The following is a 16827-nucleotide window of genomic DNA, read 5'->3' as shown; positions in this document are numbered from 1 at the left end:
GTGAACCTCCAGGGAGCAGGGGCTGCTTCCCCCTGCAGCCAGACCATCTGATGCTATTCCTGTAGCATCCTGTGCTGACTTCCTGTCACTGCTCCAAGAGCCTGACTACACTCGGGCACCTGGGACCTTGGAGAGAGGGTTAGAGGAAGAGGCTGACTTCTGCAGCTACTGCTGGCAAAGGGGCTTGAAAGAGTTCCCATCTTGGTGTTTTCTAAGTGTGCTTTGGCAAGGTCCCACTGGTACATGGTTAGTGAGGTCCAGAGGTCCTCAGAGGTTACACATCACAAAGAGAAGAAATGTCAGGATTTCCTTAAACATTCAAAATCTGATGTAGTGAAGATGCCAGCCTGTTTGCCTGTGACTCCCCAGGCTGAGGGGACTGCTTCTGATGGGTGACATTTGAAGTCAGTCAAGGTGGAAGATGGACAGATGTTGGGACATTATTCTAATTTCTGGCCGGTTCACAATAAGGAACATAATTACTTGACCCAGTAGGTACTTTTGATCCTCCATAAAATGAATGTAGGACAAGGAAGGGAAGGAAGAGGAACCACTTTGAGCAAGGAGCAACACAAAAGTCATTTTCATAAGTTCATTTCAGTCATTGTCTTTCTACAGGACCAAATGATTGTTATGAAGAGGACTCCTCTACTTACAGAGGTAGAGTGAACCAAGCAGAAAATGGCAGGACCTGCCTGCACTGGAATTCCCACCATCTCTTGGACCATCCTTTTAATGCCTTTATGGAGGATGCTGACACACATGGCATTGGTGAACACAACTTCTGCAGGTAATATTTTGAAGAAGCAGCTGTAGAGGTCTGTGTCAAAGAGGTCCTTGAGGACAAACTGCTCATGAATATGAGAAACTAATGGTCTAAGATCTCACATCTTTTTAGACACTGTCTGCCCATAAAACACCAGAATGTTAGAGATACCTTCTCTAACCATGCTGATATGAGGCTTCCAGAAGCTGCCCTCTTTGTTTTGAACCAGTCTCACATTTTTCTTATGGCTAAGATAGGGAGTAGGCATGGCAGGAGTAATATGGCAGTACAGTATGCCTTGCTCAGGCATCTTCTGTGTCAATCTTATGAAATATTATCTTTTGTTCATCTCCCATATGGGAACATGAAGCTTCTCCCTTAGAATCCTCAGCTCCTTCACTAGTTTCATGGAGATTTCCCCATTCCTACCGGCTGATTCTCTTAACTGTTCCCTTCAGGAATCCTGATGAGGATGAAAAACCCTGGTGCTACATCAGGAAAAATAATGAAGTGGATTGGGAATACTGTGATGTTTCACTCTGCGCAGGTAAAGAATTAGAATCAAGTGATTTGATAGCACATAGGTGGTCTAGAGCAGTAGGGGACTCCCTGCTGCTTAACTCTTCCAGTCTGATATTAACTCTGCATTATACATCTGCTGTCTCTTCCAATGCAGCTGAAGAGACCCCAACAGAACCCCCTACAGACCCCCCTGAAGTATTCCAAACATGTGGACAACCAGAAGTTCGTAGGACACTCAAGAAGATCTATGGTGGATCCAAGGCTACACCTGGAAAACATCCCTGGATGGCATCTCTGCAGATACAGACTCCAGATGGGAATAAACATTTCTGTGGTGGAGTGCTAATTAAATCATGCTGGGTTCTTACTGCTGCACACTGCCTTGAGTAAGTGCATGTTCTATCATTAGGGTAGACAAATGTATTAAAATCTGGAGGGCTAGTAAAGGCAGCTTGGTATCCAAAATATTTGCAATCAAAATGATTGCTGGGAGTCAAATTGAAAGGAAAAACATATACACGGACAGAAAAAAAAAATACATGCAAAAAAATGCTTATATACTTGAAAATGGTGCTTGCTGAAATAACAAACTTAGGCACCACTTAAAATGAGCTGAAAAGAGTTTTGTGAGAGGAAAAAAGGAGGAAAGTAGGAAGACTTTGCAATGTGTAAAAGAAGAACTCTATGCAAACCTCAGGAGATATTGGGATGCCATAAGCAACATCACCTATTACATCAGAATTAAGTTCTTCAAAACAGTCAAAATATGTGTGTAGCTTTAATTTTTTTCTGTGTCAGCTAGCTTAGAATACTACATTTCCTCCAACATTTTTATTGAATCAGTTGGAAACCACCACCCTAGGAAACAATTCAACAAATTTTTTGAATTGAAATTATCTGGAAATAATTTCAACAAATATAATTTTAAATATACTCAGACACTGGCAAGCAACTCTACTGCCATGGCTACATGAGCTGCCCCTTGTCATCACTGCCACAGTAATAGACTGTGTGCATACTGCTACTCTGCCCTAAAAGGCAAAGAAAATCAGCTTAATTACAGCTGATTGCAGGTTAAAATCACTTTATTTCATGACTGCAACAAGTTAAGAGAACATGCATTTTCCAATATCACTATTTTCCTATCTAAGCCTTCCTATAATGATTTTAGGAAATCTTCTGGCCAAGCTTTACAACAGAAAGAAATATCTTGAGTTCCTGTTACTGAAACTGCACCCCCACTGATAAAAAATGTCTGTACATAAATGACTTTTTTTTTTCCCCAGAAACCTAGAAACAAAGATCCAAGTAGCCCTTGGCAAGCAAAACCTCAAGAAGAAAGAGGACCATGAGCAAATATTTGATGCAGTGGAAGTAATTTTACATGGCAAATACAGAGAGGAGGCGGGTCGTGCCCTATACAATGATATTGGTAAATCCTTTATTTGATACTCACATGGCTCACCTCCAACCTTTGTTGCTTGAAGTGCCTCTCTCCCACCAAAGTGAATGTAACATTCTTATTGATGCTATGCTCTACAAATAATCAGGCCAAATTTTGACTTAGACCTGCTTGAATCTTGGGATGTAAATTGTGACGGGCAGGCAGAAGTCACTGCTCAGGAGGAGCCAAACAATGGGAGCAGGTCCAGCATAGGGGGGCAAATGGGATGTTGGGTTTATGCAGCTTGGCATGGTAACAACTGCTAACAATAGTTAGGGATCAAAATTAACTCCAAATATTTTTGTTATTGTTTATCTCCTCTCCAGCACTGCTTAAACTGCAGCCTGTTGATGGTTACTGTGCAGTGGAAACAAAGTATGTGAAAATAGCCTGTCTCCCAGACTTCTTCCTTCCTGCTGGGACTTCCTGCTTCATTGCTGGATGGGGTGACACAGAGACAGGTATTTGTGGGCTAACTGGATTTTGGTGGGTACTCTAGTGGCAAGGTGGGCTGCTACTTTCAGTAGCAATTTCCAGACACAAATGAGGATATAGACACTGGTGAAACCAAGACATGGAATGAAAAAATAAATTCAGCTAAACCATGCCATGCAAATTACTCATTAGCAGAAATCTCTAATTGCTAAATCAACCAAACCTGTTAGAGTTCTGATAAGATGCCAGATGCATTTTTTAGCCTGCCATCCAACTCTCCATGTCATGGTTTTATCTGAAGCCAGATACAGAAGCAAGGAAGTATCAAGAGAGGCTATCATATAGCTTGTGTGTTTCGAGACAGTACCAAGAAAGACAGGAATTTTCACATGGTTTTCCAGCCCATTGGGTAGGATAAAGCTTTTTGGAAGCAGCATCTGGACCCTCAGATGTACTGAAAAATAAAAAAAAAATTCCAAGCTTTTCAAGTTCAACCAGCTCTATCCAAAAACCTTTCTTGCCCATGGTAAATCCTAAGGGGAGAAATTTTTATGCTTAAAAAATGATAATGGCAATTATCTGGAAGATGCATTTTCTCATGTTCTGACTGATGTGTTTCTGTGAAGCAGCAGAAGGAAAACCTGTCACTGAGGCTGCAGTAGGTGTCCTAGTGCTTAGTGACTGAAACAGCCTGATACAATCCATGGGACTGAATTCTCCCTTCACATAACTCCCATTGAAGTGCACAAGAGACAAGTGTGTTCATTTGATCAGAATGCACCAACAGAATTTAATGGACTTATTTTAAAGTTCCAAATAAAGTCTCTCTTAAAAGGATAAGGGGGATTTTATGGCTTTTCCCCCCAACAAAGAATATCAAGTACCCTGTACGTGTTCAAACTAAATGGCTCCTTCTATGAGCAGAGCTATTATTAGCATTTCAGGAAATCACTGCAGAAATGGAATATTTCCTGAAATTCAAGCAGAACCAAACTTATAAACCACCTTTAATTATCTACAGATGTAGTACTTTGAAACTAAGGCTATTGCCTTTAGATGTCAAGTTATGTCTTTAGATTCACTGTAATTAATCATTGCCCTTAAATATTGTATGATTTTCAGTTTTCATCTGTTTCATTAGCTTGCATGTTAAAGCATCTAATAGAACCAGTCTGAGAAGCGCTGAGCAGCTCAAAGTCCCACGGGGACCTCTGGGATCTGCAGACAACCAGCACCTTGGAAAAGCAGGATTACACAGAGAGAGCTGATTGGAACCAAATTCTGAACACCTGACTTAACTTTAATTTAGACAACAACTCTGTCCTGAGTGAAACTTCAGGCTCATCGGAAACACATTATTTCAGCCAGATAGTTCTTTCCTTCCCAGGCTAGAACATGCATCATCCCCCCTTCTCTTGCCCCATCCCGTTTTTTTTGCCCAGCAAGCTTGTATTTTGAATAAAAGACAAATTTTGAATATGACAGGAATGAGAAGAAAGTGACTCCATTTTTTTGGTGCACATCCCATAGGTGACCCATCCAATCAGCTGTTAGATGCCAATGTCAGGCTGATTTCACAGAGGAAATGCAATGAACCCAAGTTACATCAAGACAAACTGGATGATAGCATGTTTTGTGCAGGACGTCTTCGGAAACCCGGAATCGATTCTTGTCAGGTGTGTGGCTTTTTCTAATTTTTTTTGTGTAAAGGGTCAGGCAGTGCAGAACTTTGGCAATGTGCTGCATATGTACCTGTTCTCACATCAGCGTATTTCAACAGCCTTTGTGCAATACACTTTGAGCTGTACATCCTTAGAGCTAATATTGCCAGTGTCACCTACAGGCAGATCTGTGGAATCAAGAGACTTCTGAGGCAGTTTGTCATAATAACATGAAAACTTGCTCTATTTGTTTTTCCTCAGTTTTGTTATGGCCTCTACCTTGACTGCCAATTCTAATCTGATTTTCACTATCAGAGCTAAGATTGCAAGGAGTCAGTGTTGATGTTTCTTTTTATTACAGCTAACACAAATGTGAAACAAGTTCATACTTATACCATTGAAAGGTAGGAAACAGTTTGGACAACACTTCCTAAGGTGAAAATGACCACTGTAAAGCATATTTTGCAATAGAAATCAGAAACAAAAAAAAAAAAAAAAAAGCAAGTAAGTAACTCAGGCTATTTTGAGGAGTGTGAGACAGTTTGAGTTTTCATTAATGCCAGGGATCCCATCTTTATCTTTCTGAGTTCAGGCTCTGAATTCCTGGTACTTTCACGCCTGGGAAATTTCATGTGACCTTGTCAGATTTATGTCACAGACTAGAAAAAAATTAAAACTTACTGCCAAAAAGTCTGGTATAATTTGACCTGGTCACAGAACTGCAAGTCCACTTAGGGGCTAAGCAGCATCTGATGGTACATCTGTCAGAAAAAAAAACCATCATTACAGCTTCAAAGTCTTGTGATGAGAGAAGCATTCTGATTTTGGTTACTATTTTGCTTCATGCTTTGAACATGCGTGCTTTCCTTCCTCAGGGAGACTCTGGAGGTCCACTGACTTGTGTAGCAAATGGCTCCTACTACGTTTATGGCCTTGTGAGCTGGGGAGAGGGATGTGGGTTAAAAAACAAGCCAGGAGTTTATACCCAGGTGACAAAATTTGCCAGTTGGATTAATGCTGTAATTCAGTATTCATCAAGGTCGCGTCAGTAGGAGAAAGCTTTGGAACGACAAATGGTAAGTAAGATTGAGAGTTTTACTGGTTTTATTCATTCCCTAAATGCCTCATCTTGGACAAAAAATATGGCTGATATTTTCTCATGACCTGCATGGGATATCCTTCATCATCATCTTGAAAATAGCCTTATGAGTGTTAGCTAGAATGTCAGAGACAGTTTTTCTGTTGCGGGCTTTGAAATAAGCCCACTTTTTTTAGCTGAACAGATCAGAAAGTAAAGCTACTCCATTTCTTCCCCAAACAATGAAAGGCCCTGATATGTTTCTAGATCTGCTTTTCAAGCTGTGAAAATTCTCCCAGCTCAGCTGCTGCCAGATATTTCCTCTTCCCCTCACGCTCCTGTCTAAGGTGTGTTTTTTCTCCACTCATTGGACCCTGACACCTCAAAGCTATCGGTGTGTACTCTTAAAGCCAGTACCATTTTTCACACACATAAGAATCACCATGGGGCTGAGTTTGCAAGATTGCAGCCATTGGAATTTCCTGAGGAGAGAGGATCAGTCAGGACAATTATTTTTAAAGCATTTTGTGGGTAAATAACTACAAATTTTATTAGTGATGTATTTCATATCGATAAGCCAAACAAACTTTCAGTACTAGAATTACCCACTTTATTCCTGACTAGAGAATAATGACATGCTATGCTCCAGATCTACAATGGTTTATATGTCCTTAACCAGTGAGAGCTAGTAGTACTAAATGCTACTAAAAAATCTGTCTAAAGTCACTGGATAATTTGAGAGTTCTCATAAGATGTCCCTGTCAGATTGTGTAACTTTTGCCCAATGATTTGGCACAGAAATTTGAAAAACAGGGATTGGTATTAAATGAGGATATAAAGAACAGACTTGTTTGTGAAGAGTCAATTTCTTAAAATAGTGATTGAATTCCAAGGTTTACAACCTTCTCTAAGCAGCTACCTAATCTTTCGATAGCTGCAAAGAGTAATTCTGAATTTGTACTGCTGCAAAGAGTAATTCTGATTTTTCACTTTGGAAGATTTGAAAAAAAACTGAAGAACTTATTGTGACCTGAATACAGCCTGATAGTCTAGAACAGATTCCCTGAGCCTGCTAGAAGACCTGCCTTTGGCAAAGTCAGTGGTAACTTTTCTCCCACTGGCCTTTGACTCGTTCATCTCTTAAACCACATGAATTGTGTTTTTGTACTCTCTTAGTCAATGGTGCCAATATTCCAGGAACATAAAAATCTCCAAAAATTACAAACATGGAATAAGAGTCACCTGATTTATTCATTATAAATTATTTAGTATTCTACCATCCATAATACAAAGCTGAGCCTGCCAGTACTAATTTCATTTACAGCCTTAAATAAATAGCAGAATCTGTAATACATTCACTGAGAAATCACAAAGTATCCACACAAAATTAAAAAGATCAGTTATAAATTGCAATGTTTTGGTTACCTCTTAAAACAAAAATTCTTAAATGCCATCTATCGTGTTTCACATAAACCTGAAAAAGCTACGGGATTTGCAGGACAAGATGAAAATCTATTTATGTTATGTCATGTTTCTGTTTACTTCTGATAAAGCTGCATTTGCCTTCTCTTGACTTGCAGAATTTCTGAAGCATCAGGATTGACTCCAGCTTGCTGAGATCCTTCTGTCCCCAACTGGTCCTGTAAAATCACAATCCAAAAAATTGTGAAACCTGCCAGTGGATAGGGGAGGGCTTAAACTATTATTCTATGACAGTATTTTCAGATTAAAAATTACACAACTGGCAAAAAATAGAGGAAAATCTAAATCACTCTTCTGCAGAGAGCGAATTTCTGCTGTGGAGAAGTGCAAAAAATGGACCTGCTCATGTAAGTTAGATACCTCACATACCAAAGGACAAAATGTGCTCAAGTCCTGGTTTCTGTTTTGAAATAAGAAGCAAACCAGCAAACACCTGAGTTCCACATGGACTGCACACCTGTAGGTTTCCCTGGGACCGTCATTATCATACCTTTGACTTATGAAGATATTGCTACTACTCTCAGTAACAGTAGCTCCCACTGCCTCCATTACTCAACCTTAGTTTTCACTTATTTCCTGAGTAACTTTTCAGATGGGAATGTAAATCATGGGTATGTATTGTTTCTCTTAGTCTGGATTTCTTACCAAAGTTAATAATTAAACAATCAAAGTGTTTGAAGTGCAGTGCTTCTCTTTTCTTGTAGCTGAATGGTTCCTAACTGTAAGGGCTATGAGATTCCTGTATGGATTTCTGCTCTCTTGTACTGGGACACTGCAGACTGGGAGTCATCCCTGTGACAGAAGGAAAGCCTGGAAGATTCCTGCTTGTAATATCTTTAACCTTGGGCTGGACAGAGGCAGAGGAGGCTGGAGCATTGCCCCTTTGCACAAAGCCTCCCACAGCACATATCATCTGTCAGGAGCCTACACTCAGCCTGTCAATACGGCCGCCAGTGGAGATTACATGGCAACACTGAATTACATGGCAACATGTGGTTCCTGATGAAATTAGGAAAAGAGCATGGGAGGCGCATGGGGAGTCCCTTCTACCTCTGCTTCTGCTTTCCTCAGAGGTACTAGGACACTTGGAGATCTTACATCATCCACAAGTTGGGGAAAACACATCCTGACACGACACTGCTGAATTCCCTTCAATGGTTCCTTCAAATTAAGATGTACGCTAAGGCACAAAGCTTCATGAGAGAAGTGCACATATCCTGTTCAGGTAATAGGGAGAGCTGTAGACTCCAGGGAGCATTCAAAAGTGTTAGACAGGATGTGTGCAGGTAAGGAGCAGAGCTGTGAGGATTTGTGACAAGATGGTTTGCTCTACTTACAGCTCCAGGTCTGTACTGAGTAGAAGGCTGCAGCAATCCCATTTCCCGAAGGTATGCCAGTTCAGCAGCTCTTCTTGCCATTTCAACTTTGTGGGAGCCTGGGGGAGTCCAGCCAATGCCTCTGAGCCAGTTCAAGTCAGACTTGTATTTTATCTGAGAGAATAAACATGCACCAGGATGTATTATTTTGTTGAGCTCTAACCAAATCACATGCCTTGGGTATTCAACAGAGAGCATATAAAGGAGCAGCAGGGTCAACAATAAACAAATTATTCATTTTTAGCTAGCAGACTGTGGTTCTTTCAAGGTGATCTTGTTGGCAGGTAAGGTTAGCAAAGGAGATTGCACAGACAGCCCCCAGCCCAGGGAAGGACCATGTCACTCAGCCACACTTACATCACTCTGCAGCTTGTAGGCCTGCTTTGCGTGTTTCACATTTAGCTGCTCAGGGTCACAAGTGTATTGGTGCAAGGGCTGCCTGTAGTTAACATTGCTTGCAAGCTGCTGGCTTCTCTTGGCATGGAGGAATCCTGGCTGGTTGAGGTGACTCTGGAACTGTGCCATGTTTAGGGCACAATCACTCCTGTACTGGAGGTCGCTCTGGAGTTTCCCCACTCTGAGGACATGTCTGATTTTGGGATCATCATTTGCACTGAGGAATCCAATCTGCTGGCCTCTGTCTCTCAGGAAGGCTTCTCTGTATTTGTACTGCAGGAAGTACAGAGGAAAATCTCATTTTCACATTCAAATTACCTTCAAATTCTATTATGAAATAACTTATCCTCCTCTGCCTATCAATCATGTTTCCTGTAGTGCACAAAGACTGAGGGTTTGTTTGATATCAAACCACATCTCCTAATCTAACAAGACACTTTAGAAGAATTACTTTTGTGCTCATTTTTAAAGGAGTGGAAAGACTTAGGGGGCCCAAAATGCTCATCTCTCAAAAGTAATCAGAGATCCTCCTACTGTTGCACTCTTGGGTACACACAATACAGAGCTCAACCAATGAAGCTCCTCCATCTTTAGCTTTCTTGCCAGCTGTGGTCTTCTGTGTTCAAAGATAACCCACTTTATCCTAGACCATGCTTTAACTATTCATAGCCTAGTATCTATATTATTTGATTAAATGATAATATGTCTTCTTCCCAAGAAAAGCTCTTGGCACATAAGAACAGCCTGGTATTGGACATTATTAATGGTAGACTTTAGTTGGAAATCTTTGCACTTAACCAGCACTTTGTTTCATTGGATCACCAATTTTCCATACCAGAATAATGTTCATTCATGTCAGACTTCACCCATTTTTGCAGGATGGGGTGGCTTGGGAAGAGGGTTGGGAAGTGTTTGAAACAGAACAATTCTTACATCACTGGCAATCTCTCTTGAAGCCTTTGCTGTCTGGAATGGGATGGCGTCAATCCTAAAATCATAGCCAGATGCCCTTGTCTGTTCCCAAGATGTTTTATACAATTTCTGTGTTGAAAAGAAAAGAACAAAAAAGTCATTTCCCCCTGCAGTTTCTTAAATGCAGTCCCATAACTGCAATAATAAATGTTTTATCCTACTGGGCTTATTTGTATCAAGAGTCATCAGTACTATCTCCAAGGTTTTGATCCAGTTCTATAGCACTTCAACTTCTTTTCTATTCACCATAATGATAAAATGCCTCATCTGAAAAGTGCCACCAGGGTTTCCTTTTGTACTTGAATGTGGTTGTTTTTGATGTGATTTAATTTCTATTAGAAACTGTGATGCATCAGTCACATCAATATTGCATTGATATTGCCCTTATTCTCTCTTTTGATGCATCCACTGACAGTGTCTTGGGTTTCCTGGCATCCTAATTTCAATACCAGTTATTTCAAGCTTTTCAAATGATCCTCCTCTCTATCCCCAGCCACATGTGGCTTCATTAACTCATGTGGAATAACAGCCGGTTCTAATGTGACTTTGAGGCTGTGAATCACATTTACATCCTGAAGAGAAGTTGCTCTAGATTTGGTTCTTCTTCCATTAGTAGCTTTCTTAAAATAGCTTACAGTCTGCAGGTCCTACTAACCAGCCATGATATCTTAGCTGACACTTTCAGCTGTCCCCTTCTGATTTTATTCATTTGCTTTCTGTAAGTCTTTGATTCACCCCTCCTGGGGTTTGTGACCATAGGAAAAGGAGCACAAAATCCACTCCACATTTTAAGACAATCTTCTGTTTCACTGGTGGCTGTACTGCTAGGTGGTAATAAATTTAAAAGTAAATTTAGATGCCAGAAATCCTGCAAGACAGCCAGGGCAGAAACAATATAAGCCTCACTGTACACCCTGCTGACAGGAATAACCTTTCATTTGTGTGCAATCCTTACACATATTATTTGACTTTTTACATTTTCCTCTATTGCTTCAAAATGTAATTTCTACTAGTTTCTTTCATCTATCTCAAAGCTCCTAACAAACTAAAGTCATTCTGACCCTACAGGTAGAGACAACAGCTATTTAGTCAGGGAACAGGACATTAGGAATAGACTGAGTTCCTCTGTATGAGATAATGTGGAAACAAATTCTCTTTAAACTAATTCCCCTCACTGATTCAGTTACATCCAGATTGACGACAACTACGCCTAAGGGATCATTTAAACACAGTGTTGCAGTTTTAGAAAGGTAGAATACATAGTCTAGGAAAGAGGATTCTCCCTCCTCCCTCACCCAAACAAAACAGAAAAGATTTTAATGTGTAACTAATCATATCTATAATGAAGGTTTGAAATCCTTAATAATAGCTTACTGCCCTAGAAAATTAAATGAATGCTCAAAAGAAAAATTAGCAGACTTCACCCAACTCCCCCAGCCCAAACCTAGCAACATGTTGGCTGTTCACTGCCTCTGGCTTATTTTAGTTCTGGTCAGGCTCAGAGAACTTGGCTTCTACACACATGAAGGTTTTTATTTCCAGACAAGTTTACCAAGCCAGCTGCCCAGAGGAGAAGGTTTACTTACATCACTGATGTAGAGTGCATTCTGGCGGGCTCGGATGAAATCCGGATGATCGGGAGGCAGGGTGTACCTGTGCCTGTCTTCAGAACCTCCAGCCTTGTACAGCCTCTGTGGGGCCAAAAGTCATTGAATGCAGGTCATACTGGAAGCAATGTCAAGAGCAATTCTTTCATCCATTATGGTACAGCAAAATTAAGGTCACTTATACATTAGAATGAAACCTACGTCATTGCACTGGAGGTAGCTGTTTTTGGCATGAATCAAACTCGGAGAGTCAGCCACAGCAGTGAACTTCAGACTTTCTGGCTTCTGACGGTACTTTATCTGAGAGGGGCAAGAGGCAACAACAACAAACAAAGGAAAAAACACAGGAGATGTTTCTGTTAATGATATATGACAATTCCAGGAGTGTGCTAACTGGGGTAAAACATAAAAGACACTTTCCTGAGGCTGCTGTTCTGCTTTAGTCTCAGTTGCTCTTTCAGCTAGGGACTGGGGATGCCTTTGTATCAGGCACAGGACTTTTTTGTGAGTGTGTCTATGTGAGTGTGTGCACAAAAGACTTCCCACTAAAATTGACATGCAAAAAGCTTTTGAACACTATGCTTTTGACAGCTCATAATTTTTCTCCATTAATGCATGATTCTGAGCAGGCAAATGCCCCTTCATTGTGGTTGTCAGTGCTGTATCTTTCTACACAACTTCCATAACCACCTGCTTAGAATTTCATAATGGAGTTTCCTGCATTTATTTATTCCTACATGTTTTGCCTATACTCTTGTGTTTCATTTGGAATGGAAAATATTCAGCAGGTGTCACACAGTGGACTTGTGTCTCCCATACTGCTTCTTGGTAACTTACACCTTGTATAAACAGGCTCCCACATCAAAAGGAAATGATAAGCTACATTCGTAAGTGTCATGTAACAAGGAGCCTTGATGGTAAACAATTCCTACAGACTTGCTATCCCATGAAAGATTTATCAGTTACCTCACTGATGAGCTCTCCAGCCTTCTTTACACTTTCTATCTGCGGAGATCTCAGAGCCATCCAACCAACTCCTTTCATGAAGTTCAGGTCTGATTTATAGCGATGCTGTTGAAAATGAAAATCGTTAACTATCAGTTTTGTATCTGCAGCTATTAAGGTTTTTTAAAAAACTCCCTGGTTCATATTCACATTTGGAGGTATTACATTTGCCATGCACATATCAGATCGTAAAGCCAAACTGTTTGCATTTGTTCGTTCCACCAGGAATTAAATAATGTATCATATGCAAGTTACAAGAGAAGGCCCCATGAGTGAATTAGTATGACTCAAAGCAGTAAGTAATAACCTGTTTGTACTGGGCGTAAAAGAATCTCTTTTGAAATAATTTTATGAGGTGAGTACAAGTCAGGAATACTAATTATTTTATCTGGTTCATGGTTCCTCGTTAACCCCATTTCTAGGAGGACACATTACTCTTTCTTTACTTACATTAAAGGCTTGCTTTTAGCTCCTAATCTATTAAAGAAAATCAGGCAGACCCAATAAAAAGTGAAAGTCAGCAAAGTGCCCACAATCCCAACAATCCTGACTTCACTTCAGAGTCATGGTGTCTCACTGTGTGACTTTAATCCAATCATCCAACCTTCATTTTTGTTCTCCCCTATATGTACAAAGGACATGACAATCAACTAACTCATGTGTGCTGTACATTACTCTACTAGGCAGTGAGGGTATCAGGCAAAACCATCATCACCATTTGTTTGGATTCCTGATTTGGTGTTCCAAAGGTGAGAGCCAAGTGGTGAGGTTCTCCCTCACATCCTATCCAGTCCCTCATCCTATCTTGTCCCTCTCTAGGCAGGATCAGGAGTAGCCTGAGCTACTGGTAAATCCTGCTGCTGAGGCTGGTCCAAAAGAAAGATTTTACCTCACTCTGCAGCATGTGGGCTCTTTTGGCCCACTTCATCTTCATGTCTTCGGGAAGTGCTGTAAATTCATGGAGTCTCTTTCTATAGTCTTGATCACTTGCTAAGGCTTGGGCTTTTCTGGCATGGACAAGATTGACCATGTCCATGGGCAGATGAAACTGGGACCACACATCTTGGGATCCCTTCTTATACTCTTGTTCACTCTGTAATTTGGCAGCGTGCAAGCAGTGCAGCAACCTGGCATCATCCAGAACACTTCTGACACCAATGCATTTTCCTCTCTCCATCACAAAATTGTGTTTATATTGGTACTAAAAATTTAGAAAAAAGGGAAAAGAGAAAATGTGCCAAATTTAGACCAGCTATTCAAAATAAATAACTTAAGATAAATTACTAAAACATCTATGTTTTCTGTAATACCAGTCAAGGTATGTAGCAGTAGAAAGCAATTGTTTGAATATCTCATTGCTCTCAAATTTAAATACCACAGGAGCTGCAACATTAAAGTTAAGTGCATCTCATTGCAATTTCTGAATATGCCCAAAACACTGATCATGTTTAACCTCAAATCATGTACTTTTATTATCTCTCTAAGAATTCTATTCCCATCAGAATAGGGAATGAGAATGTGAGAGAAACAAACAAAAGACAGAAGAAAAGGAAATCTATACAAAAGCAAAACACCATGCACTCTGTAGCCTTCAGATTTGCAAATGCCACCCACCTATTTTAAAGAGTAAATTCAGTTTTCCTGGAAAGAATAAGAACCAGCAACCCCTCATTCTCATCTTAGCTGGGACTATGACTCTCCCTGTGATCTTGCATTTATCCTCTCTGTGAAATAGTGATGATGATGATAATGCTTATTTATACAGCATCAACAGGGTGCTTAGAACTTTAAAGGGAAGGCCTGGGCCCTGAAGAGTTCATAATGCAGTTGAAATGGGATAATAACACTTATCTACCACACAAGAGAGTTGTGGGGATTAAATTACAGCATCTAATGTTTATAAAGTGCTTCCAAGATGAAGGGCCAAATTCAGATCTGTTGTAAGTGGATGTAATTCTATTACAGACTTGTACCCTCTAGAGCAGATCTGAAGCTGTAACCAAAAGCACTCTGCAAAATATGGTTAAGTACATATTATAAATTACAACTAGAAATGTTTGCTTCATTAAAGAAACAGGTGTGAAATATATTCATATTTTACCACGTAAGAGATAAAGTATGCAACTAAGTACTACATAACATGAAGACTTTTTCCATCTTCCTAGAATTTATTAAATATCTTGTGAAGAAGGGATGAACTTAGGCTTTCTGAGAAACGGGTACCACCATGTCTGAGTGTTTTGCATACAACAATCTAAATTATACGATATTTATAAGGATAAGATGACTTGTTTCTTCTATTTTAGAAGTTAAGGGGATACATATTTATAGGAATTTGCACAGATTTTTACTTCCCAACTAGACAGGGAACTCCTGGTTTTTGGAGATTCAAAGAACCCTCAGCTTTTTCTGACTTCATTTCAATTTGGAAATACTAAATAGTTCCAAAAGTCAGCACTAAACAGAGTGCACAGAGTTAGTGGGCAGTTTATGATATAAGGAGCCAACAGCCTGAAAAAGAGAAGAATCCCTTTTCTTTCTGTTTGCAAATACTTTCATTCATTTGCCATTTCCCACTGGAAGATGTTTAACCTGGCTTGGTTCCCGATTAGCAGCAATTCTTCCTCTTCTTTTTTTCCCTAATTTACACAAAGAATCTCATTCATAAGTAATATATTCTGTCTCACACTTGTCTCACATGGTTATGGAGTTGCTTTAATTCAGTAAAATCTGCTTTAGACATTGTTTTACATGAAGTTAACAGAAATTAGGCAAGAAGGGAGGTTGAATCATTCAACTCACATCACTGGCAATTTCTCTGGAGGCCCTGGCAGTCTGGAACGGGAGTGCTTCCATTGTCAGCTTGTAGCCTTGAGCACGTAGATTATGCCAAGATTCTCTGTATTTTGCCTAAAGTAGGAAAGGCACATGTAGACTGCTGCTTTACTTTTAAATGCACAAAGGAACAAACAAAGGAACCATCTTTCATTTGTTATTCTGTGTTACAGTCTCATTCTTTATAATCAAAGGATTTTTTTTTTAAATTATCTTTGGGAAATCCTACTAACTCAGACAAAACCTGTCTCGTTCTTTATGTAGATTTAATTTACTCACAACCGTATATATGCTAATGAAGATTTAATTTGATTATAATCAAATCAAGGAAAACATAAATAGAATAGACCTCAAATTTCCTCTACTTATTCATCTTCTTTGCCACCGCACAATTCATCCTGCAACTGAAATAAGTTGTAAGAAATACAGAACAAATTCTTACATCACTGAGGTTGGCTGCATTTATTCTTGCCCGTGTAAACTCTGGCAGACCCAATGTTGGTGTGTAGTGATGCCGACTGTCCTCTCCTGCTGCTTTATACAGGCGCTAGAAAAGAGATCAAAGAGACAACTGAAATTAATTTTCTCTCTTGTTTCAATAATACAACAGCAGTACTTAAGTTGTTAATGATTGTGACAACTGTAGTCAGCCATCATTGAAAATAGCTGAGGATATCATTGAAACCGTGAAGTTTTTTTCTGGGCATAAAGATGTGGGGCTTTTGCTGGGCATAAAGGATATTTACACTAATTTTTATAAATATATGATGATGCCAAACCACTACATTCTCAGCCTTGCATTGTTATATTCCCAGCAAGGCAAAAGTAGACCTAAGAATGTCAAGGGCAACATGAATGTGTGTGAAATAAAAAGGCAAATATTTCTGGTAGACTGGGCATATTTTCTAGCTTGAATTTTTTTCTTCAAGTTATTATATATGATTTTGATAATTTTTCTATAGGTTTTGGGGTTTTTTTCAGAATTTAGACCAGTGATTCTTCTCTAAAAAAGAAAAGGCTCTTTGAGAAGCCCTCAAAGATGGATTATACTATGCAAATGAGTTCCCTCTAGAACACCCCACAGTCCTGATTTTTGAGTCTCCATTTCATATAAAAACTTGATAATGGAACTCTGTTGTTTGGATACTATGTGAGCTTTTTGAAAGAGATTGAATTGAAAACGGTATTAAATACTTGAAAAAAAAAAAGTGATCTAACTGTGAAAAAGCACAAACCAGTGATGCTTTC

At 39.7% G+C, this 16827-nt stretch overlaps 2 protein-coding genes across 2 annotated transcripts in view; one reads left to right on the top strand and one right to left on the bottom strand.

Annotated features, from left to right (window-relative positions):
- Nucleotides 1-8072, top strand: part of HABP2 (hyaluronan binding protein 2) — a 64420-nt gene extending 56348 nt beyond the window's left edge. The window contains exons 8-15 of the mRNA XM_064716318.1: nt 619-790; nt 1225-1313; nt 1443-1674; nt 2575-2720; nt 3059-3193; nt 4698-4843; nt 5704-5904; nt 7487-8072. Of these exons, the coding sequence (XP_064572388.1) occupies nt 619-790; nt 1225-1313; nt 1443-1674; nt 2575-2720; nt 3059-3193; nt 4698-4843; nt 5704-5880 (1097 nt within the window). The 3' untranslated portion in view covers nt 5881-5904; nt 7487-8072. The remainder of the gene's footprint in view (nt 1-618; nt 791-1224; nt 1314-1442; nt 1675-2574; nt 2721-3058; nt 3194-4697; nt 4844-5703; nt 5905-7486) is intronic.
- NRAP (nebulin related anchoring protein) overlaps nt 7387-16827 on the bottom strand; it is a 46724-nt gene continuing 37283 nt past the window's right edge. The window contains exons 33-42 of the mRNA XM_064716317.1: nt 16022-16126; nt 15547-15654; nt 13634-13945; nt 12706-12810; nt 11941-12039; nt 11719-11823; nt 10094-10201; nt 9122-9433; nt 8726-8878; nt 7387-7546 (exon numbers count right to left, since the gene is read on the bottom strand). Of these exons, the coding sequence (XP_064572387.1) occupies nt 7445-7546; nt 8726-8878; nt 9122-9433; nt 10094-10201; nt 11719-11823; nt 11941-12039; nt 12706-12810; nt 13634-13945; nt 15547-15654; nt 16022-16126 (1509 nt within the window). The 3' untranslated portion in view covers nt 7387-7444. The remainder of the gene's footprint in view (nt 7547-8725; nt 8879-9121; nt 9434-10093; nt 10202-11718; nt 11824-11940; nt 12040-12705; nt 12811-13633; nt 13946-15546; nt 15655-16021; nt 16127-16827) is intronic.

This window comes from Zonotrichia leucophrys, chromosome 6 (genome assembly GCF_028769735.1).
Source record: "Zonotrichia leucophrys gambelii isolate GWCS_2022_RI chromosome 6, RI_Zleu_2.0, whole genome shotgun sequence".
Taxonomy (NCBI): domain Eukaryota; kingdom Metazoa; phylum Chordata; class Aves; order Passeriformes; family Passerellidae; genus Zonotrichia; species Zonotrichia leucophrys.
This window is presented reverse-complemented; position numbering and strand designations above follow the sequence as displayed.